Below are 24612 nucleotides of genomic sequence, written 5' to 3' on the forward strand. Positions count from 1 at the left end.
AACTGCTAAAGTAAATTGTTGGCTGTCTTGCTCTATTTAGGGAATACTCTCCCAAAATTGCTGCTTCCTATTTGTTTCAAACATTCAGTCTTCAGTGACCTCTTGCTGCAGAGGAGTACAGGGTCAAAAAACCAACCAACCCTGTCACAAGAAGTTGACATGAAAAATAACTCTTAAGAAAGTTATCTGACTAAATCCAAAGCAGAGTTGCTTAATGAGTGAACAAGCAGGGGAATACGTGTCCATCTTTTTTTTTTTTTTTCCTTTTTTAAGAAGCCCAAACAAAATAGTGAAGTCAGGAAAAGGATACAACCAAATGAYCCACTTGTTTTTCAAGATGCTTGATTTCAAGTTGCAAGATTCTCAGTAGCATTTCACTTTGGGGGGAAAAAATCAGCATTTTTCATCAAAAAAAACAAGCCAAACAGGGAATGGTTAACAAACACTCACAAGGGGACGTTGTGTGAGTAACATACATTTAAATAAAACTACGGGGGGAATAAATTACAGACAAAAATACAGCACAAATAAAGAGCAAGGGTATCTTGAGCAACAAAGTGTAATTCTAAATTGAGTAAAGGGCAAAAGATGAGATCTAGTTTCACAGRAAATCTGAAATAGCTCCAGTTAAGCTTAACTTAGGATGCAGAAGCTGTTATATTTGAAATACATCTATGTATTGCAGTATAATTGAGGCAGCTTGAGAGGCTGTAAGCACCATTATGCAGTAGCTTGTGTAAATATCCTGAGTGAACCAATAATGAGGAGGGGGAAATAAAGTGCAGAGCATAGATGTGGCTACAATTCAATATTTTGGGGGCAGGAGAGTTACATAACTTTTAAGAAAATGCAAGAGAAAAAAGGGAATAGATGAGGATGTGTGACTGTCTGCCAAAGGGATACGATATGCTCTCTACAAATTATTTCACAACCTAAGAGGGAGAGAGGAGGGAATTCAAGTCAGCATGTTTAATACATTTATTCTAACTCAATTTTATTGAATTACTTTCGGCATTTTAGATTTCCATGTGCAATAAATCCCTTCACAGCGCCAATATAAACAAATATTTTCCCTTTGCCCTCAGTCAGCTGCAGTTTATGCATTAACAGGGACTTTCTGCTCCAAGTCTTTGTTCTTTTGGAGAGCCACTCCTCTGGAATTGGGCTCCCTGGTTGGCCACTGTACCTCATTCTGATAAGGCAGCAGGTGGATCTGGACAGCTGCCAGAATGAATAACCTGTGACCCAGGGACAGGAGGGGTAGCAGCACTGACACAGAAAACGTTAGCATTGAAGGAGTATTTCTCCTCTGCTACTTCAAAAATGAAAATTGATATTCATAGCCACATTCTACCTAAGGAATGGCCTGACCTAAAAAAGGTAATGAGATTTAGATATTCAGTGCCTTATGCTATCAGCAACCATTTCTACCAATGTGATTTTTGAAACAAAAATGAGTGAAGGGTTCTGTCATAAATATCTCTGGGTGTTTTTCTAATTTGGGGTGGGGTTTTTTTTCCAGCTGTAAAATATTTGTATTGCACTTCTTTGCAAAGCAAGAGTCCCAGTCGGAAAATGATGCAAAACTGGTCTCTGTTCCCCACTTTTTATTTATTCTAAAGCAATTTTTACATTTTTCTTSGATTTTTTGTGTTTTCAGATAGGGTAGAAATTTCATTTTCTTGATAGAAATGGAGCTGTTCTGTTCCTAAATGCTACTCACTTTTATTTTAAATAAAATAATCAAATCTTAATCAAGATTAATGTTCACTAAGACAAATTCATTCACATCTCACATCCACAGGCATGGAAGTCATTCACTTCAATGGCAGTGGGGCCACTCTAGGTAGAGTTAATTGATGAGGATGATAATTCTATTAATATCTGTTATTTTTTTCAGTTACTGGAAAGAAATAGCCTATTTGTATTAAAAACAGAAAATCTCAGTTGTCAGAACACTGAAGCTATAAGTCAATTTGTGTTAACTTTTAGTATTTGGTGGTGGTATTATTTTTTAGATTATTATTATTATTATTATTATTATTATTATTATTATTATTATTATTATTATTATTATTAATAAATTTATTCTTGCCTGCAATATTTTTCATGATCCGTAAAATGTATTTGAGACTGAAAAATGTCATTTAGGTTTCAATGTAATAAATCTAAAGGGTTTAATATCTATTAACTCTGTTTCTGTGATTTTAAGCAGTTCAGTTTCAGTCAATATTAAAGAGAGAGAGCAGCTGGGAAAYCTAAAGAGCATATTAGAAAAAAAGTCATGAGAAAACCTGGCATTAAAAACATACATAGGATTATTTCTTCATTAGTTGTGAAAAATCATTCTGCATAAAACCTCCTGGAAAGGAATGTCTATTTGCTTGTTGATCTAGGAAGGTTTTTATAAATATCTATTTGAACTTCCTATTTGTATAGTAAGAGCTCCTGATGAAAAACACATATATAGTGGATRATGTTGGTGAGGATACTGTTATTTTTAGAATAATAATGTTTGTTTTAAATGTAAAGGAGTTTAAATATCCAGACTACAAAGACAGGTTACTTTTGCCTGTTTCAGATTTTGTTGTCTTTGTGCTATAACTTCATTAAAATGCCTATAGAATTCCTTCATTCTGATGTTACATGGTTGGGGATTTTTTWAATTATATATTTTTGTCTGTTTGTACTTTAAAAGGTCAATAAATTCCCTAAGCTAAAATGACCCCAAGAATTCCTTGATCTTCACAGATATACTTTAAGGCTAAATTCACTAATGTTGGACACTGTAGGCCAGTATTGCATTTCTTCAAACTCAGATAAAGAGGCAAATACCAAATTTTTTAAATTTAATTTCCACCTGCTAGGTTGTTTTTTTCCCTCTGTTCTGAGCAATTCAATGGTTTATTAATGGGCTCAGAGTTGAAAACAACTCTCAGAATTCCCTGGGGGGTTTTGGAAATTCAAGCCATTAACACAGATCTCTCCATTCCATGCAAGGAAAACCAATGAGGCACCTTAACATGCACAGATTTAGTCAGTGCTAAACTTTTCTTTCTTGTTTCCAGCTTTGTAAATGCTGGGCCTTCAATCTAGAAAATCCTGTTGTCAAGATTTAACAGCCTAGGAAACTAGCACAAGTATAGAAATATATTTAAAAAAAAAAAATTAAAAAAAAAAAAAAAAATTTAAAAAAAAAAAATTAAAAAAAAAANAGGTAAGGATTGTCAATACATAGAGCAAATAGCTGAGGGGACGAAAGAATAAAATGAGCTCAAAATCACACCAATGAGTTTCTCTATTGCCTACGTTCTCCTTCAGTACCCATTTAACATACTTGTTTTCTGTTCACCTTACAATTACAATTAGCATGGGTCAATTTAAAGTTCTCATCAGCCATCACTCATTAAATTTTTCCCAAATTTCAATATTTTTATGTATGTATAAACCTATACGTGTAAAAATTAAATAAAATCGTCATAGCTACATGGTTAAACAGAGCACACAGCCACAGTCAGTGAATCTCTGGCTGAGGTCAGGATGCTTGGCTCTGCACACTCACATTAGGAAAGCTCTCAGTGGCATTTAGTGATGATTGGGTATCACAGGAAATTCAGGATTTCATCCAAATTGTTTACACTTCGGTGAAAAGAAGCCTGCTCTTACTTAGTTTCCTTTTAAATTTATCTTTACAGAGAGATGGGAATTCTGAGTGTTGTTTTCACACAGAGATTTCAAGAGTTTGTTCCTTTCTAATTGATAATTTATGAAAGTAAAAGGAAATCAACATCTTATGTGGGCTTTGCATTTTTTGCATGAACAATTCTGAATCTCTCTGGAAGAATCAATGAGCATCTAAGCTTCTCCTTTTTAGCTTCTCTTGGCTGTTTAAATATTAATAGACAAGAGGCTGACCTTCACTCCTGCTGCTGAATCATGGAAGCTGAAAAGTGGAATCAATGCRTCTTTGTGCTAATGATTAACTGATCACAGATTGGAAAGTTGTCAGCTCAATTTTCACACTGCCAGATGCTTAATTTAATATTTTCTATGTCAAAATTATTTCAGTGAGAACCTCAATAGTAAGCAACTCTAAGCATTTTTATATCAACTGTTTTAAAATGTTGTTGAACTGGGTGCTGAAATTCCAGATCTACAAACACCATTAGTCCAGTCCAATTTTCACTTCAGCACTTCTGCTGAAGTCAATGAGGCTCAAAGCTGAGCATGCGTTTCTCCTGAATGAGGTATTTTTGTAAGAACTGCTATTATCATTATCATTATTATTATTTTTATTTTGTTATTATTAATATTATTACTGCAARGAGCTAACTAGCCCTGGCTTTTTCCTCTTTCCTCCACAGAGATATGGATACGGTGGATGGGTGCAGCTGGATCATCACTGCAAGGTTTGGGCTCTTTGGTGCTCAGAGCTGATCTTGTGTTGTCATCAGGAATACAAACTCCAGTGAATGTATTAGGAAGCAAAGTGGCAAAAAGATTAGCTCTGTCTTTGATATATATTTCTCTAGAGGTGGATTTTCTATGAAGTGGTATCACCCAAGTTCTAATATGCCTCAAAAGAACATTTTGCCTGAAAGATGAAACTCATATTCTTTTGTATGAACCAATATACATTCGTCATCATCATCATCATCATCATCATCATCATCCCACTGTAACACTTGAAATGGATAGCTCTGAGAAATTCTTACAGTAAGATAGGTCAGCCTAGAGCAGATTACATGTAGGTTTGGTTTAGTTAAATGCAGTCATCTGTATGAGAATCAGTATTTTAATAAACAAGAACAAGCCACCTGTAGAACCAAAGCGTGGTTGGCAGAGCTTTTGGGATACATGGTAGCTGCAGGAATGACAAGGATTGGACCCATTTTTGGTGACTTAGCTGTTTGTTACAGGTCTGAGGCTAAAATTCCGTGCTAAAAATAGTTACCAGAGGAACTTTGTGGCAAGTCAGTAATGGCCTTACACACTTCGCAGAGAATTCTGTCTGGCCTRCTTCCGTTGTGAAATTTTGCATGATAAAAAGTGCACAGCACAATAAAATCCTGTTCAGATGTGTGGGACTGGGGATATTAACTTTTCAGATTACAAAAAATGCAAAGCTTTCCCTTAACATTCTGTGAAGAAGCATCAGGGTCAAACTGGAAGAAAATAATTAYGTGAGTATTTGAAAAGAGCTATTTGGGATGTGATGGAGTAGTTCAGTGATGGGAGAATGTTAAATGTAGTTTTCTGAATCAAATCCACCTGCTGGACTTAATTTTTAAATCTCTCTTAATTTCCACATAAATTAATTAAGACATTAAATATTAGTTAATTTTTAGAACAGRAYAGAGTAGAGAAGTGTAGATTAGAGYGGAATAGTRAAGTCCATGTGATRTATTCATATGTGATGCAATGCTCAGTTCTACTCTTCCTTTTTCTGACACCCCAAATATTTTTTGTTTATTGGACAAYCTGCAGCAATGCACTAAACTTCTCTTAATGTATTTGAGTGTATGGCTACAGTAAACCTTTTTGTCAGGTTGGAAAAACAATTTTACAAGAACCTGAATTATTTCACCAGGGGATCAGGACTATGTAGTTGTGATATTTTGAGTAATTTTCCCAACCTGTGATACAGCTAACAAGTAACTTGACAGTTTGCCAAGGCAGCACACTTGGATTTGTAGAGGAGGGTTTTAAAATATTCATTAGGGCAGTATATTTGTGAATTATGTATTGACTTAATAACAAATTCAAGGTTAAGAATGGTTTTGGTTCTCAGAAGAAGAAACCCCCCCCCCTGACTGAGCATACTAGTAGTAAATATTCTGATTTAACAGAATGCTTTTCTTTAGAAAGATTAAAAAGTAAGTAAGACCAATTTTGCGAGGAAAAATAAAGTGGCATTTGGAGAGAGAGAATTTCTCAGAGGGTCCCAAGACTGCCTTACTCCTGTTGGCTGGGAAGGTGAAGGAATAGCTGCTGTGTTTTCTCTGTGATTTTTAACTGCAGATGGAGCGTGTTCTCTGCCCAGTGCATTTTCTGCATGACTTACCCACCCCACATGCACAGCATTCAGGGGATCTTCTGACTTTCATCCATTCCCATTTGTCCCTACAGCACCTTCAAACARCCAAGGAATACTCTGGCCTTGCCTTTGTTGGTGGATTGTATCTCACCCATCTGTGCCAGCAGAAATCCTCTTGTGTCTGTCTGTACGAGTCTGTAGCAGCTCCCTCCCTGTAAGAGACAATTTGCTTGATGTGGTGACACTGTGAGCRCTCGACCTCTTTGAACAATTCACACATCAGCCAAAAATGAAGTTTTAAAAATTCTCATGCTGACAAAGGAACAGTATTAAATTTCATGACTGTGATAACATTTTGAACTTTCTAAGCCTGGAAATTGGTGGCATATGAGAAAGCTTTTATACTAGTTCAAGGTCATGGGTTTGTACTRTGTTTAAGTTTTGATAGGGAATTTTTTCCCAAATTTTTCAATACTTTTTTTTCTTCCCAAGGAGAAAACATAATCTGAAGACAGCACAATAGGTGTCCTTTTGTCTCAGTATCACTGGTGATAAGAAATAACTGGACTGAAATTATCTGAGTTGCACAATTATTTCTGTAGTTACTGGAATCATGGTCATGCTATTGACTTTAAAAGAACACATACATACCCAAAGGGAAAATTTAGCACAGATTTAACTACAGCATTGTTTTGAGGTCGAAATTTGGTTTGAAGATAAACTTGGATTACGGTACCTGATATCTTTTCTGAACATAGAGAGATGCACATAGCAGAAGGAAGGGGATTTTTTTTTTTATTCTGAAGAATTAAATCTGAACTATAAATTACTCTTAATAATATCTCTTTTTCAAATAGTCTTTTTAAAAATACCTACTGAATAAAAATAAAACATCAAAATTTTGCCACTGAATTTCTGTGGGAAGCACAATATACTCAAGAGTCTATAAATTGGCAGGTACTACTTTGTCACATTTATAATATATGAAAATGTCATTTCACAGGGACAGGCAAAGATGATGAAGGATGGAAAGGTTTTTAGAGTTATTCAAGAGAACTGCTGGGATCCAGAAGTACGGATTAAAGAGATGGACCAGTCAGGTACCTACATGAAGGAATTCAAATTATTGTGCCTCGTTTAGAGTAACAGCAACTTCTTTGCCAGTGCATCTGAAAGTGCTGAAAAGCACCATAAAAAAAAAAAGTTTAACACACTAATTCAGCAGTTTAAATCTGTTGAAAGTCATTGGAAATTTATATGTTTTATACTCAGATGCGACCTGTTCCTATAACTTTTCTCATTCTCAGTTGCAATCTATTCCCCACATGAGATAATTAATTTGGGTGGGATTTAAGGCCCTAAGGAACTCTTTGACATACGTAAGGGTGATTGACCCTGGACTTGAAAAGGCACCATACATTCCAGATATAAAAGTGATTCACAGAAAGGAGGAACCCCTTTCATTTTTGTTCCAAATGTTAATAATATTATTTTTTACACACAGGATTTTGTTTGTTTTCTTTGCTAATTGTTTAGCCATGTTGCAACTTCATTCTGTGTTTTTGCTGGAGCACTCTGAGCCTAGAGAACTGGTATAATTACTTTGTCAGAAAAGATAGTTTTCCTCGTTTAGAAACTTAACCAGATGCCAAATTTGTACATTTATTTTTCATCGTGTTACACACATGCCTCTAAATAAGGTTGGTAAGATGGGAGGCTGAGGATGAGGGGAGGGACTTCTAGTATGATCAATTATTTTCTCTAGTTCTTATTAATACTGTCCTTCCAAATTAGAGAATTATTAAGAGAAATACCATGTTACTAAAGATMATTTTTTCTTAGACTGAGGCCTGTATTGTTCCTACATCAGTTTCCCAGTAGACACAACTTGAATATCTTCTCCAATTTTTTATAAGGAACAAACACCTGCAGTGCTCAAAAGAGCAGGTATTTAATAATTAACACCTTTGTGATTATTGTTTCCTTCTCTCAGACTTTATCAGCCTCCACAACTTTCAACTACTTAACTTTCAACTACTTCATTTTCACTCTGGAAAAGCAGTAATTGAAATTCCAACCATGAGACATTAAATGGGAATGCTAGAAAGTCTTCGCAAACTTTGAAATGTGCTGCCCTGTCACAGAATTATAGAATCATGCCTTGACTGTAATGTTCCTCTGAGTTAGCTCAGGGATTTTGGGGATTACCAAATCACTGCACTACACAGTGGATCATAAATAGCCTTTGGGCATCTTTCTCTTTCAGATATTTCCCTCAGCAATAATGGCAAGTTTCTACAAAACAGTTCTGCCCCATGTATTTGTTGTAGACAAAGGGAAAACACAGGAGGATTTTTTTTCAAATTTTTGCAGCAGCTCTCCAGAAAAGAAAATGTATCATAAAAGCAACACCACAATATTTCTTCATGAACKAAACAGTGCTGCTTGGCTAAAATARAAGTCTAAACCTGTATGTTACAGCACCATCTGGTGACTTGTATCCTAAATATGTCCCCTTTTATTACAGCAGTCCAGACACACAGGCATCAGGCAATTATGTGTAGAAAAAAAGGCCTTGGTGTTTTTCATCCTTTCATTCTTACTGCTCAGCTAATGATAAAGAATGTGGACCACATTTATTCCCTTTTGGTTTAAAAAGCTGTATTTGCTTAATTCAAAGACATCTTTCTGTAACAGAGGTTGAGATAGCTTATACACAAAAATTTAACCTCCAAACATGGCCTAATTTTGGGACAAAGATRCAAGGAGTGTCCCAGCTGAACAAAACTAGAATCAGTCACTGAAAGGTACTGTTAACTCAGATAACTTTCAGCTTGGTTGCTAAAAGGCTTTGTTTGTGCAATGCCCAACAAATCTTGCCAGTAATAAGAAATGGTATCCAGTGGACCAAAGAGACTCCATTAACTCTCCTAATCATATGTCCCAGRTCTAATTGATGTACATACTTCTGTCTTGATCCGCTCAATAAAACATGCTATCCGTGTAACACAATAAAACAAGCTGTAAAAGTAATTAACATCACAGTTCTGTGACACAATTCATTGCAATTTTGTTTGAGAAAATATGTCAGTTCATCCTAACAGTCTTTTCTTGTTATTTTCTCCTTTGTAAAACCCTCTGAAGAGGGCAAAAAAAGCAGARGATTTTCTGTGTTGATTCTTCTTCCTAAAGCTAATGTCTAGGAGTAGTCAGCTTGGAAATCTACATTTAAGATTTATGTTCTATTTGCTCAGAAGTGTAAAAATGGATTGCAAACAGATACAATGCTAATKGTGGAAAACATKGAGARTGTKCTTAACAGACTAATCAAGTGTCCATATTGGTGGGTAGYCCAATTTGGGCTGTACTTCAGTATTTATGTAACTTTGCAGAACTAATCCTTACCGCTAAACCATTGCTGCTGTACGTAATATTAATCAGATCTTGTAGCAATCTGAGTCAGCTTCTCCTCTTATTTCCTACTTAAACTTCTRAGAAGAAGGATAAATCATTTTAATTCATTGTCTCAGAGCTCTCCTAGAGTTCGTTCTCRTAGAGCTCTTTCTGCCATCTTTTGTTCTAGTTGTTTCATTACTAACAACCAAGTTAAATTTTTTGAAGCATGACAAGAWATGTGCAAAAATATTACAAACAGACGTTAAATTAAAGCAAACAAACAAAAACAACCACGCACAAAAACAAACCCGCCAAAAACCCAAACATATAACTATTTTGTGAAGTCTTAATTAGCGTTTATTGTTTATTTTGTTTGTCTGCCAGGTTTGTTGTTTTCACTCCTTTAACCTGTCACACAGAAAGTTATGATAGAGATTTGTGTTTGAACAGGAACAAAACAACATGGATTTCATTCTTTTTTGTTTTTAACATCAAATTTATTTCTGTATACAGGCAGATTTTTTTATATTTACAACCTCAGCAGTCCAGACACAAGATGAATGAAACCTAATGCAATATAGCTTTGGGAATACTTAGGAAAACATTGTTTAACAACCATTGTTAACAGAATGTTGTATATCTTTGAGCTAATTGATTTATTTATTCAATAATTATGACAAATTGACCCCAAAGTAAACTTGGGTTAGTGTATTCTTTGGTTTAGTGTCTCTTTCATACATGTGAGAGTAATGCTAAATTACTATTGCTATTTCAATTGTATGTACTATGTGCATACTAATAAATAGTATAATAATAATAATGATAATAAATACTTCTAAAATCAAAGAACTAATTTCACAAATAATCTACTATGARTATGGAAGTGGTTTTTTCCTTTCTACTTAGCAAAAACATCCAAATCCTAATAAACCAATAAACTACAAGATCTATTGCAATGATCTTTAATTTAAAAAAATAAAAGAGTTCATCTATGTCACTGTTCAATTACTCTTTCTTATCATTAAAGCTTTTGCATTCTGCCTCTCAAACCAAAGTATTTTCTTATGTGTAATATTTTATCTAAAAAAAACAACAAAAAAGRAAACATTAATATTTGCTTTTTCTTACTCAGGAGTCACCGTCCAAGTGCTGTCCACAGTCCCTGTAATGTTCAGCTACTGGGTAGGTTCCTACTAACATATTTTGGAATTCAYATGTAGCAACATTTGTAAAATACAAATGCGTGTTCTTATAAATTAGGTGATTGAAATAGTCACAATTGTTCTGCTGTGGTAAACAAAAGGCAAGAAAGGAGGGCAGGTATTAGAAGATGTCTGCAGGATGTCCTGGCAAAGCTCCACTCTGGAGTATACACAGTGAGAAAGGATGAGCGAACAATTGATTTTTTTTCTGGGGGCCATATGAGGGCAGCTGGAAACAGAAAAAAATTATACAACATGAATCCATGGTTAGCAGGTAGACATATATGTGTAGGTTCCATGAAAGTTAGATACCAATCAGTATTTTCTCATTAAAAAAAACACATAGAAGAGTATTTGTGGCCTTGTCCCACTCTGTTTTAAATGTGGCATGGGACTCATTAACYTAGAATGCTTTGAACCTTAAAATTCAGGAGCAAATTTAAGTTACTATGTTCCCCCTATGGCAATCTTGAATGCTTCAAAGCAATAAAAACAGGCTAAGATAAATCCTAGCAAAATGTTGTTCTAAATACATTCTCAATTTGACTGTTTAGCATAATATGTACAGGTCAAKATGTTTATAGATAAATGTAAATGGATATGTGCATAAAGAACCATTGTGTTAAGCCCACATGTAAGACATACAATTGATAGTCAGAATTTCTTGTTAGTAACATCACTTTAAAATTTTGTTCCAGTATCTAAGGGAATATTTCTATTAAATATGTATTGGGGGTGAAAAAACAGAGATTGATTGTATGGATATTGTACTTTCCTTATTAGAATTATGGCTGTTATCTCCTTCTAAATGTTAGAGAAGTTTGCTGAAGCTTTCTCTGTRTAATTCTCATGTTCCAGCATTTCACATTTCTTATTTTTATTTTTTCAGCTCCAGTAATAGGAAAGTAAATATTCACTGCTATGTATAAAAATTATATACTGAGGTTTTTGCATGGGGATAAACAAAACCAGGGGACTGCTTTACACAAAAGATCAGGTACTTATGTGCATCAGCACCCTGGGCTTTATTACACTCACCCTGAGCAGCAAAAGCAGCAGCAATTGATAAAATATTCAAGAGAAGAAGCAGAACTGTACCCAGAGGTTTTAAAGCAAGGCAAAATTTAGCCTACTGGTTTCCAGCTATTCAGAACTATAAAGCAAATTTGAGTTCAATCCCTGTCTATCAGTTGTTTGCAGTGACATTTATCCAATACCTTCCACACATGATAACACTTGAGACCGGTATTTAAATTTACTATTCTGCTTCATATCTTACCAGGCCAAACCTCAGGATACTTTGGATCTCGCCCAGATATTAAATAATGACTTAGCTGCTACAGTAAAAAAGTACCCCAAGAGGTTTGTGGGGCTGGGCACGTTACCTCTGCAAGCTCCAGACCTGGCTGTGAAGGAAATGCATCGCTGTGTGAAGGAACTTGGATTTCCTGGAGTGCAGATAGGATCTCATGTCAACGAGTGGGACCTGAATGCCCCAGAGCTGTACAATATTTATGCTGTGAGTAGCTGTTTTTTTCCTTCTTTGGGGGAATTCTGTCACATGGAAATCTTTCTAAAAATATCTTGGAGCACATTCAGTCATCATTTGAGCCTTCTAATCTGCTCAGTGATCAGAGAGACTSAGCTTTAATTGTAAATGATAACTCATTACAGCATGTAATGGCAATAATGCTACATGAACATTGTGAAACGTATTTTATAATACTGAATAACAAATTTTGGTTTATTATATGAATTCTCACTGTAGATCTGCCTTCTTGATTTGTGAGGATAAGTGCAATATCAAATAAAGCATTTCTGCCCTGTTTGCATTTGTGTTAGTTAGTATATCCAATCCTATTGAAATAATTGGTAAATCAATATAGGTATAGGTAAATCTATACTATAGGTATCAGACACCTATAGTATCAAAGTACCACACAGAACTACGTAAATAGGACCAAAAGTTCCAAACTGAATGTGTTGATTACCAAATGAATTTATAGATTGCATTTCTTCAATAGGCTGAGGTCCAGATGAGAGTGTTCATTTGTCTAGATCAGGGGTTTAATCAATGTACATTCTGTATGTGTTTCACAAGCTATTTGAGCTGTCAGCCTGGAATTGATTCATGGAGGTCATTTTACAAGACACTCAATTTATTCCAAAACCCTGATGGTGCAGCACCTGGATTATTTGTTTTTATGYCCATATAGACTCAGATACCAACATCTGCTTTTGGAGGTGCTCACATTTATGGAATCACAGATGGCCAAGGTTGGCAGGGGCCTCTGGAGGCCACTTGGACCAACCCACACTGAAGCAGGAATCTTCAGGACCCTGCCCAGAGGGCTTTAAATATCTCCAAGGATGGAAACTCCACAGTCTTTCTGGGCAACCTGATGTTCCCTGATCTCCACAGAACMTTCTCTTCTCGGGGCCAGTCTCAGTTCTCTCAGCATTTCCTTAGAGGAGAGATGCTCAGTCCCTYCATCTTCTTTGGACTCTCTCCAGTAAATCCATGTCTCCGCTACTAAGATCCCTCTCTTTTTCTGGGATCTCTCTCTTTTACTGTACATCCTTCAGCTTATGTTTCACACATGTAGSAAGTAACTTCTATCATTTTTAGAAACATCTCTGGATAATACAGATTGTGAAATTGAGCCATATTGGATAATGAACTTTGTCAAACTACCAGGCCATTTATTGAATTGCTATTTTTAGTTTACAAATGTAGATGGCAATTATTCTCCRTGATCCAAAAGTTGCAGCTTTTATTTATGCATGTATGGGTAAATAAACCCAAATTTTTCAAATGTGTGATAATCTCCTTAGCAACAAGAGCATGTCCAGAAATACATCTGACAAAACGAAGCTGTTAAATCCTGGTTAAGCATATGAATGGCTCTGATGACTGTGTATTTAAWTTTAAGCACACAGTTAAATTACACAGTCAGAATCAGCATCCAACACTGTTCTTCTGTTTTCCTTTCCAAAGATGTCAGTAGTTTGGGAAAAATTWCCAGAACTGCATAGAGATGGATTATTGATCAGAATACAGTCAGATTTTGAAATCCTAGAAAGGATTAGGAATAATTTTAACTTTTTTTTAAGTCAGGCAGAGGGCCAAAGGTGACAAATATAGTGCAACTCAGTGAAAATCTCTGAATGCAGCTAGAACACTTCTGCAAAACTATCCTAAAATGATTCCWTAAGACATTACGAGAATGTGTAATGAAACCAAAAGAATGTTTGCTTGAACTGAGTTTTATACTACAGGATGACTGAAAAACACTGCTGGAAAAGTGTTTTTATACTGCATTATTCTGAGAAACACTTGGCTTACTAAAAAGTTGTTACCATCTATGTTTCCAGTCCYGTAGTCACAGAAAGAGCTGTGAAACTGAGTGAGGATTTTGGGATGTGGCCCAGAGGAGTAAATAGAGCCAGCTATTGCTTATAGTTCTTACTTCTGGGCCTATTTTCATTACTAGTACTACTGCTCAGTACAGATTTGCAGGTCATTTAAAAGCATGACTAAGATSTAAGATGCACTTTGGGATGATTAGTCAAAATTTAGACTTTTCCTTTTTTGCTGCAGGCTGCTGAAAAATTAAATTGCTGTCTCTTTGTGCATCCCTGGGACATGCAGATAGATGGGAGGATGGCCAAATATTGGTTTCCCTGGCTAATAGGTAAGTGTATATTTACTTTTCTTAGCCTAGATTTATGAACTGGATTATGCCCAGGAGATTGTTGCCAAGTAAAACTCAAGTATAGGGAAAAATTGCATTGTTTTTCTGTCAAACCTTTCTTTATAAGTCTGGTATTATGATTAAGTCTGTTGTGTAAATTCAGCATTTATGTGTTCCTAAGCTTGTTTGGTTTCTCTTTTAAATATTAGAATTAAAATTATTCAGACTAGTAACAGAATATAGTATTCTGTTTTGTCCTAAGTACAAAGAGCARCTAACTAGGAAGAAGTGAATCATCTTAGATATTGGCCCCTCAAAAATAACAGGAATAAATGAAAGAGTAAGCAAAACTAAGCATTACTTCCTAGAATTTCTTGGGTTATTTCTTAGAAACAGGTTGCTCAGAGAGGAAATAATTCTAACTTTACATCAACTGTATCTGAAATAWCATATTCTTTGAAAGCTCTCCGTAGATGCACAATATTATCTAGTATCTGTTTTTCCTCAGCCTGATAGGTAAATCATATCATTGAATAAGAGGAGCGGGGTTATTCTGCTACCCAGAAATGTATAGACCTGGTTCTACCCCTCAAATATTTTGTTTTGCATTTATTTGTTTTGCATGTTTTTGCGCTGCCACCAGTTCTGAAAAACACACAATATACATATAATAAACATTCTGCAATTTTTCAGGAAAATCTTCCCAGTCACCAGTGCATTATCTTAAAACARTATCAATTAGTCTTAATCAGAGCAGGCTCAACAACACGGATTTAAGAAGAGAATAAAATTATTGCATTTACTTAACCAAGTATAAATATTTTCCTACTGAGCCTAACAAGCCTTTGCCTCTGAGCCTGTGGTAAAATATTAATAAAAATAAACTTTTGCACTGGAGAGGTGATGTTTTCCCCACAGATGAAGGGAATGCATTTCCTAATTTCAAGGTGGATGTCTGAAGTTATGTGTTTGAAATGGCATGATATTCTAAACACACTGAGTGTGCTCAGAAGCCTGCTGTAGGAACCTAAATTCCTGTTCTGGTCYTAACACTGGGCATCCAACTCAGCCAGCAGCAGAGAGGGAGACAGGTTAGTTCTAACTGTAGGAACTGGCATCATGTCATAACTAAAGCCCAAATCTGTGCTGGAATATCCACCAATATATCTGTTCGTTTCCCCACAAAWGAAGTCCACAAGTGCAGGTAAGAAGACACCCTGGCCTATTGCAGGYTTGGCTTTGAGCAAGGATGATGGGAATCAGGCCTGTACTGGGTATTTCAGGACATGCCCAACCTGCCTGTCATCTGTCCTAATGGTATAGAGTAAAAACCAGACTTAAAAGTCAGAAGACCTCCACTTCCAGGCCTCTGTCTTCATTTCAGTTAATTAAGTTCAACTCTGCCCTTCAGGAGAAATAATGCATCACCTTTGGCAGCTGCCCCTCAACTGTTACTTTTTCAATAGGCTCAAGGCTAAGAGAAGAAAATTAAAATAACATTTAAAAATCAAGTAAAAAGTTTTAAAAGTAAAGCTCTTATACAATCAAGCTGTATTTTCTTCATAGGCATGCCAACAGAAACAACCATGGCCATTTGCTCCATGATTATGGGAGGAATTTTTGAAAAATTCCCTAAGCTGAAAGTCTGCTTTGCACATGGAGGTGAGTAGTGTGCACCATGTGAAACTCCTGTTCTTTGGCTGAGCATGGTACAGGTGTATTTTCTGGCATCCCAGCTAATGGGGTTACCACATGAAGCCTGCCACCAGCTGAGCACTATTGCCCCAAAGAAGACAGCCTGACAGATCAGCTGCTTTTATGAACACTCTCTAGCCTGCAGAGTTTGAACTGTTACAAAAGCCTTTCAGGGAAACAAGGAGGAAGRTGAGGCAGCAGGTGGTTTGAGGAAAGGGGCGAGGAAGCAGCAGGAGGAATTTGAGCATCACAGTAGTGAAGAGGTCAAAAAAATAGACAAAKAAGCTAATGAGGGTAAAGGAATAAAAAATTGCTGGTGCAGAGCACTTTCTTAAGAGCTGATAGTAAAACTTACGGATCTTTGGTGATAATGTGGCTCTTTTCCCTCATTCTTTTAGCTGCTGTTAGTAAAAATTTCTTCTTGCAGGTGGAGCTTTTCCATACACAGTGGGGCGAATCTCCCATGGGTTCAATGTGCGCCCTGATTTGTGTGCCATGGATAATAAGGTGGATCCAAGAAAATACCTTGGCTCATTTTACACAGACTCTCTTGTCCACGATCGTGGAGCACTAAGGCTGCTAACAAGTGTAATAGGAGAGGTGAGTTTAATGCTTCCAGAAGTGGGTGAGTCATTCTTCATTTAATATTCTATGAAACAGCWAAAGRAGAAGAAGRAAAAAGGAAAAAGACAACATCTTCACCCATTGGAATAAACTGATGGGCTTCTGCCATGTTGATAATGCTTTTACTRTATGGATTTATTGAAATGGTGGGTTTAATCCAGGAAGTCATGCACTATCAACCTTGATTTCATGAGGCTAGCTCCTTCTGTAAGCTTGTTCAGGATGGGACTTCAAGCAAAGATGCTTCAGTTTAGAGTCTTGGTTTTAAATGGCTTAATTTTCCAATTCAAGTACATGCTTGAAGAAAAAAAATTGTATTTCACCTTTGAGAAGTTACATACAGAAAAATTATCAATAATAAGGAAAACTCTTTTGAGACCTCAGAGAGACCAYTAAACATTTTAGGTTTGCAAAAATACTTTTGTTATTCATAAAGAAATCTTTGTTGTTTAGCCACCTGTTTAAATAAGGTGCAGTACAAGACAGAAAAATCCCAAAACATTCAAATAATCTCTTCTCCTTAGTAAATGCTCAGGAAGGGATTGAAGATTGCATCACTCATGCCAGCTTCCRATGGATCACTACAAATCAGTAAGAGACCTGTCTTGATCTCTGGAACTCATGGAGTGTCTGCAGCCRGAGCCAGACATCTACCACATCAGAAATGCAAGCTCTGACAGGGATTTTCTTGTCTCAACAATTGCAGTCCTGTTTCCTGTACATCAATTTCTAGGCTCACATGGTATAGGGCTGTTGTTGTCATCAGGGCCTCTTTCATGATCAAAGTTCACAAACACCACTCAGCTGATTGGTTTTTTTTCTACAGAAAAGAACCTGTTGATTTMCCATTTTTATATCTAATACTTTGAACAGGTTACTGCAATAAATCTGCAGTAGAACTKATACAGAAGTGACTTGCCTAGGCCAGACAAGAGTAACAATGCAGCACTATTGCTTTCATTATTGTGGTACTCTGAGTATCACACTTTAAAATCTGTGGGTTTTCAGTTTGTGCTGCAAAGAAAATGTGTAGCTTTGAGACTGAACTTCTGCCTGAAGTTCCCCTGCAGGATTTGTACCTTTTAGGAAAACTTTGCATTTGAAGAGTCATGGAAAATTCAACCATGTGACAGCACAAATACAGGTTGAAACAATAGTATAGAAACTTTCGTGTAGTATGTATATATATGTACAATAGAGTAACACTGCATTTCTAAGGAGTGGAGACAGAATATCTTTTCTCTTAAACCCACCTTGAACCAAAAACAGGTTTATGGAAGGAGCCCCATAAAATGTGCAAAGAAACTGCCATGCAGCCTAATTCCATTAGAAACAAGTAAGATAACGCCCAGGTCAATTCACTTACAAATGACCTGCTAATAAGCTGATAGTAGTGGAAATTCTTATAACATCAGTGGGTATTAACTCAAGTGGAAATTCTTATAACATCAGTGGGTATTTACCGTCTCTGTGCCAGGGATGAACTTTCAGCTATCACATGGGTTACTCATAAAATCCTAGGACTGATTTTTTCAGCCCAACACTGATTTTTTCAAATTTCTGTTACCAGCCTCTAAACAGTAAATATATCATGGTCAACAGCCATGAGTTTTTACTGTGCATTATCTTTTGAATCTACCTGTAGCTTAGAGTAAGCAAGTGCTTCAAGGTGGTTTCTACAATATATTTTAAAGTTTTACCGGGTGTGATGCACACATCCATTTACAAGACACCCAAAGGCTTATGGACATTTCAGTTCAACACTTGCCTCTGTTACCTCCTTTTCTGAGAAATCTCCCCAACTCCAGACCATGCTCATGCCAAGTATATTTTTGTTGTACATGCAGTTCTAGTACAAAAGGATGAGTATAGCTCTTGAATTTTAAATTGCCTGTGCAAGGAGAAAAGATCACCCACTTGTTTCTTTCTACCCATTTTAAAATATTGGGAAACATGTTTTGCCAATGTTAGAAAGACCYTGGTAAATTAGCAGCTGTGTGACTCAGCGTGGCTGAGACCACAGATTCTCTTTGTGATCTGAATGTGCTAAACTGAACTGTAGATGACAAGAGCAAAGCAAGAGGGGAAGAAAAACAGGATGGTGAATCCATTGCTGAAGAACTGAACTTYTTTTCTGTTTGAAATTGTGTAGCACACAAGTCTCAAGGCACTTCTGCTTTGCATCTCAAGGCTGTTCTAAATTACTGTTGTTGTGGGAAAGCTGCAGTCTTTGCACCACACTTTAATTACTCTGTCTTTCACCCTAAGAAGATACACATTGACCCGGGTCCTTAGTCATGATTAGTCATTGCAACTCGAATTTAGTTCTTTGAGGAGAGATTATGGACTGTAATTTGWTAATCCAGAAGCCACTATTAGCTTCTCTAGTGTCTTATTTATTYTGTCAAAAGAYGTTTAACATTAAGAGTATTAACACATTAAATTTGTCCAGCATAGTACAGAGGATGTTAGTGTCTTCTTTAACTCTCCTCTGAGTATTTTGAGCTCAAACAGTATACCAGGTGGAATCCCAGTGCTGAGAAGTCATGACTCAGACACCAAAAACATGAATGCTTTTAAGACTCAGGAGAACTTTCTTTCTTTTTTCCATAGCCTAAGGCATCTTATCCTTGAAAACAAAAACATTCACATCACAATTTCAAACTTCACTTTATAACCATGAAGATTAAAAAGTTCTCTCTTTTTGTAAGGGAAGTTGACATTCTCACATAACACCCTTCCATGAGTCAAATGTTTAAAGAAATGCCAARTAYCTCAATGCTTTCAGTGCAGTCATGTGTTAGSTGAGTAACACACATAAGATTAATAATTGCTGGGCTGAAAACAATGTGATGGAGCCTGGAGGATGACACTGTWACTTTGTGAGCTGGAGGTTTGAAATAGGCCAGCTCTCCAGAGARCAGCTCCGAGCTGTGCAGGAAGGGCATCAGTGTGTGTGAAGATGTGCTTGGGCATGGCTGTGGGTCCCTGGGGAACAGCCCCTGCCTGGCACAGGGTGGAGCGTGCTGGCCTTGAGCTGATCAATATTAAAATCCACTGACAGCCGTGATGTGTTGTGTCCATTTTAATTCATCCCTTTTTAGTTTGGGGTGCAGGTTAATTGGGGATGGAAGYAGAAATACACATTTCTGAGCAAGAATAAGGCTGCAGTCCTTTGCTCCTCCTGTGATGAGGTAGCATGAGGTGAATACATATAAATACAAAATCCCTAACATTGCTTTCTACAAAAAGTGAAGAACTGGGTTGACATGGGATTAAATGGTTCAGTGTATCTCTGCAAAAACTTCCCCATTGTGATTCCTCAAGAGCCTTCACCCAAAGGTAAAGCATTCTCTGGCCAGATGTTGGAGCTGAACTGGCTAAAGCATTCTGGACTTTTTTTGAGGTGTATCYCAAGTGCAGGAAACAAGGTGAGATTCAAGGCAAATACAATTTTTCCTTATGTAAGAGGATGAACTCATGCTTTAAGGTCCACAAGATTCATTTTCAGATTTGGGTTCCTATTACAAAAAAGTTGTGCTCAGTAGCAAGGTCCACTGAGGTTAGTCATTAGCCCCATGTTAAAAAATCTTGCTAATAGGAGAGATGTGCTAATTAAGGAATTGACCTCTAAGTCTTCCAGGGAAAACTGACTTTGTTAATACAGTTTGGAATAACATAACAGTGCATCCCTTATGGCAGGAGCATTATTCATCGCAGAGGCTTCACAGCACTTCTCTGAAGCTGGTTGCTAAACACAGGAATTGCAACCCCATTTTATAGATGGGTACAAAACTGAAGYTCAAAGAGTACAAATGAACAGCCTAAGATCACTGGTAGCACAGCAAGAATGCTGCTTCTAAATTTTTCTTACTGATTTACAGCTCCTAATTTAATACTAATGAATAGATCCCATGATTAGCGGTGAAATACTTTCATATAGAGGGAAAGAAAAACAGATCTACATATAATTCCAGTGAGGGTGTGAGATTTCTTTCTGGTTTAGTATATAGGAGATGTAAATAAAGATGTACAAATGTTCCTGTCTTACCTGACCTTCCCTAGTAAACAGAGGGGCAAATCCTATGTTTCTTTCTCTTTTACTTGGAAATCCACTTTCTCATATAAAMCTGGTCTGGTTTTGGGTTGGGTTTTTTTTTTATCATGATACACATCACATTTGTTTTTCCWACCTGAATAAAACATCTTGGTATTTAATTGATTAGAAATAAAAGAACATATTTAGCTGTTTAAAAGTGCACCCATSCAAATCTATTTTGTTTAATCTGTGCTCAGAACTGGATTTATTAGACAGAGGGTATAAATTCTTCTATGCTAATCTTATGGYAAGTTTTCTATAATAAATTAGAACACAACAATATAGGACAGAACAATAGAATRTGTCTCTTCTGCTTAGATTTTGGGTAAAGGTTGGTGCAGGTTCTTTCAGAGACTTTTGGGTGACATCTAGTGGAGATTAAATTTTTTTTTGAAAAGGATTTGACAATAAGAAAAGCCATYTCAGAAAATAACTGAATGATGTTTTCTTCACTTTATTTCAGTATTGAACTCTGGCAACAGAGTTCAAACATTATAGCAAGTGTCTAAAATCCATCATTATAACTTTAAATCCATTAGACATTTTAAACCAAACGTTTTTAATGAAAATTCTGATTTTTCAAATACTCCTGTCTGCAGGAGATGAAGCCTAAAGGAAAACAGACTTTTGATAAAATCAAGAAAGTTGGCAGTATGCACTCTCCAAGGCAGAGAAAATGGGAAAATATCATTCCAGAGAGAAAATGAGCCTGTAACTATGTGGACTTATTGAGGATCTGCCTATTTCTTTTCATCTCTGATAACAGGGATGTTGCCCACAGATTTTTATTGTATTTTTTTTTTGCACTGACTTACTTTCAAAAACAATTCATATCCTGTCACTCATATTTTCAGGCACATATTTCAAACCCACAGTTAATATCCCACTCAAAGACAATGACATTTAAAAGACTTCCAGAAATACATGAAATTTTGTACGTGAGATATAGGTTTTCTTATCTGAAGCTGAATACCAGTTAAATTAAATAAAATACTTTTTAAAAATCTGTTTGTAGTAGTTCTACACAGTATCATGTTTTCAGTAGTACCCGTTGCCATTATTACATCCTTGAAAGTATCACAGAGAAGATAGTTTTTATTGTTTTGTATTTCTTATTACACGTTCTTCTTACTCATAGATAATTTTAAATTTGTGTGGGTGTATCTAGCCAAAAATTTCAAATTCAGGACTGCAGATCCAAGCATATTTTCTGAATTGGGTGGACAATTTTTTTTTTTCGTTATTACCAGGACAAAGTTATTTTGGGGACAGATTACCCTTTTCCACTTGGGGAACTGGAACCTGGAAAATTAATTGATTCCATGGACGATTTTAACCATAAACAGAAGGTATGATTTTTACATTTGAGGGAGTTTTCCTTCCTTTTTAAGTCTCTGGCTTGAGACATGAGATAAAACACTGAAAAATCAGTGTAGTACTCTTGCTTTCTGCAAAGACTGGGAGAGTTAAATATGAGTTAAGCWTAAACATATATGTGTGTTTTGTTTTTACAGGATAAACTCAAGGCTGGAAATGCTCTGGAATTTCTGGGTCTTAGCAGAAAACAATTTGAATAATTTTGGAGTACTAAAGAGGCTCAACTTCAGAAATATTGCTGAATCCTTAGGGTTACTTCTGTTGGCACCTGCAATTGTACACATGAAAAATAAAATTCACAAGTATCTGGMAGTCTCCTGTTATTTCCAAAACAAAAACAAGGGTACTGGAAATAAATATGCACAGGTATTGCCCGTGGATCTTGGCTGGCTTTAAACAATTCTGAAATCTCTGATTTAATAATAAAGCAGTGATTTCCTCTTCTGCAGTTGCAATAAGAATCTGTGAAGTATAATCAATGCCATGCTATTATGACTTGTTTCTCAGGAAGAAAGGAGCTGAGAAAATTATATACCCACTGCATTTCTAAATTTGTTATGATGGACAAACAGAATTTGAAACAGAATTAAAATAGAACTTTGTTGATGCCTTTATGGCACTRCTGGAAGATACAGCACACCACACTCAGCTCAGCACTGCAGGTGCACTCATGCTTTGTCAATGTTGTGATAGGATGGAAAAGGTCTGTGTGGGGACTTTACATTTTAGCTGCCACCTACACCACTGGGAACTTATTCATTAGAAACAATTTGAACAATATGGTTGTAGGTGCAGAAATAATGTATTTATGTGGGTAATACTTGGTATGTCATTGTCACTGTCAAAACAAATACCAGTGTTTAGCAACTGCACGGGTTAATGTTCTATTCCCTAAAAAATATTTCCTAAAAGTAAGGCTGGATATGTTAAATGCTGAAGTGCTAATGCTCTATCTAGTTTGAGTCTTGCTGTAGGAATGGAAAGATGGTTTGATTTGTACACTTTTGATTGAAACAGGCTTTCCTGATTATCCAGTGAGTGCACAGGCATCCTCCTCCCGAGAGGATTTTGTACCAGTCAGAAAAATGCAGATCAGCACTTAGTCTTTGTTCTCAAGGGAACATTTGCTGGTTACGTGTGATGTCACCATTCTTCTGCTCAGTCTTGGAACATTCCAGGCAAACAGTATCAGACAGAAGTTGTTTTCAGCTCTGGCCATCGCTGTCACAGACTGAACCTGAAGGATGCTGAACACCAGCAGTTTCTTCTGATCCCAGCCTCCGTTGGACTACAAAGAAAGCTTTGTCCTTCTTTACAGTGTCAAACCCACCCCAAATAAAGTGCTTTGTGCAGTTGTTGGAGCTGATGGAGTCAGCGGCTCTCAGGCTTATGTTATAAAATTTTTATGTAAGAGGAAAAGAAGACCCAGGAAATAGCTTTAACAATATTTATTGTCCTCAGGTTCACTTTTGTTGACTTTTTTCATTTAACTATCCACATGAAAGCACTGAGTTTTGAGTGTATACAATTTTTCTACCAGATTGTTTCAATTTAATTTCAAAGTTGAAAGGCAACTTCATTCTCATATAGTATTTCCCTTCAGCATACATTAATCTCACAGATGGATTTAAAAGGAAAACACATTGTGATTCCTCCAATACATTTTAAYTGGATTAATTTTCAATTTTTTATGAATGAAACCAGCTAAGTTAGTGAAAATGCAATGTCACATCTTTGGGGACCAAGGTCTGGAACCTCTCCAATAGCAAGAACAGTATTTAATTACTTTAACCTGTGACTAAATGGGTGACTGCAGCACTCTGCATGGGAGTTAATTAACGTGCATACCCTGCATAAATCATATTCATTATGCACTGTCATTATTTAATGATATTCTACTTATTCTTGATATGTTATGTTTTTTAAGACAGGGATATATATATAATCTTACCTCCATTTTCCTTTTCATTTCATTAACAAAGCTAATGTAAAATTAGAATTGCAGTCAGATGACAACATTCTTAATACTCCTCCACCAATTACTGCAGGAATAAAAAATATAAATTGAGCACCCAAACTCCATGTGCTTTACATGRTGATTTAAACAATGAGGTAAAACATTTGTACCTCAATTGTTACAGACACAAAAATAGGAAGTCAAAGATCAGCTCCTAATTACAMGTCTTTGTGGTTAAATTTTGTCTGCATATGCAAGATCTTAAAAGATGTGTGGATTTGGGAAGATCAGGCAAGTAATTCGTCTGTGCAGCATTACACATCTGTACATTGCATCAGTATTCTAGTTGGGTCTAGTTAAAAAATTACAACTGCTTGTATAAAACTGGCACTGAAGTTGTAAAAGAGCACATTGTGATGGAACTTCAGGTGAGCGAAACCACCACAGAGTGCTAATGGCATATACTAAACATGGGAAGAACCCTTGAAGCTCTCATTTTCATGCATGATGATCAGAACTTTAAATACCTT

General features: G+C 36.2%; 1 protein-coding gene across 2 annotated transcripts; it reads left to right on the forward strand.

Annotated features, from left to right (window-relative positions):
• Window positions 1–1225: 1225 nt before the first annotated feature.
• Window positions 1226–22647, forward strand: ACMSD (aminocarboxymuconate semialdehyde decarboxylase). Of its 2 annotated transcripts, XM_057366541.1 has the most exons (10): window positions 1227–1380; window positions 4365–4409; window positions 7041–7137; window positions 10566–10615; window positions 11918–12154; window positions 14237–14330; window positions 15897–15992; window positions 16453–16625; window positions 21999–22097; window positions 22263–22644. In XM_057366541.1, the coding sequence occupies exons 1-10, from the start codon at window positions 1324–1326 to the stop codon at window positions 22323–22325; spliced, it is 1011 nt and encodes a 336-aa protein (XP_057222524.1). In that variant the 5' UTR covers window positions 1227–1323; the 3' UTR covers window positions 22326–22644. The 2 variants fall into 2 exon arrangements, with proteins under 2 accessions (XP_057222522.1, XP_057222524.1); XM_057366539.1 differs by lacking the exon at window positions 21999–22097 and having other exon boundaries at window positions 1226–1380; window positions 22263–22647.
• Window positions 22648–24612: the final 1965 nt, after the last annotated feature.

This window comes from Malurus melanocephalus, unplaced genomic scaffold (assembly GCF_030028575.1).
Source record: "Malurus melanocephalus ecotype Western Australia unplaced genomic scaffold, MMel_1.1 scaffold_67, whole genome shotgun sequence".
Lineage (NCBI taxonomy): Eukaryota > Metazoa > Chordata > Aves > Passeriformes > Maluridae > Malurus > Malurus melanocephalus.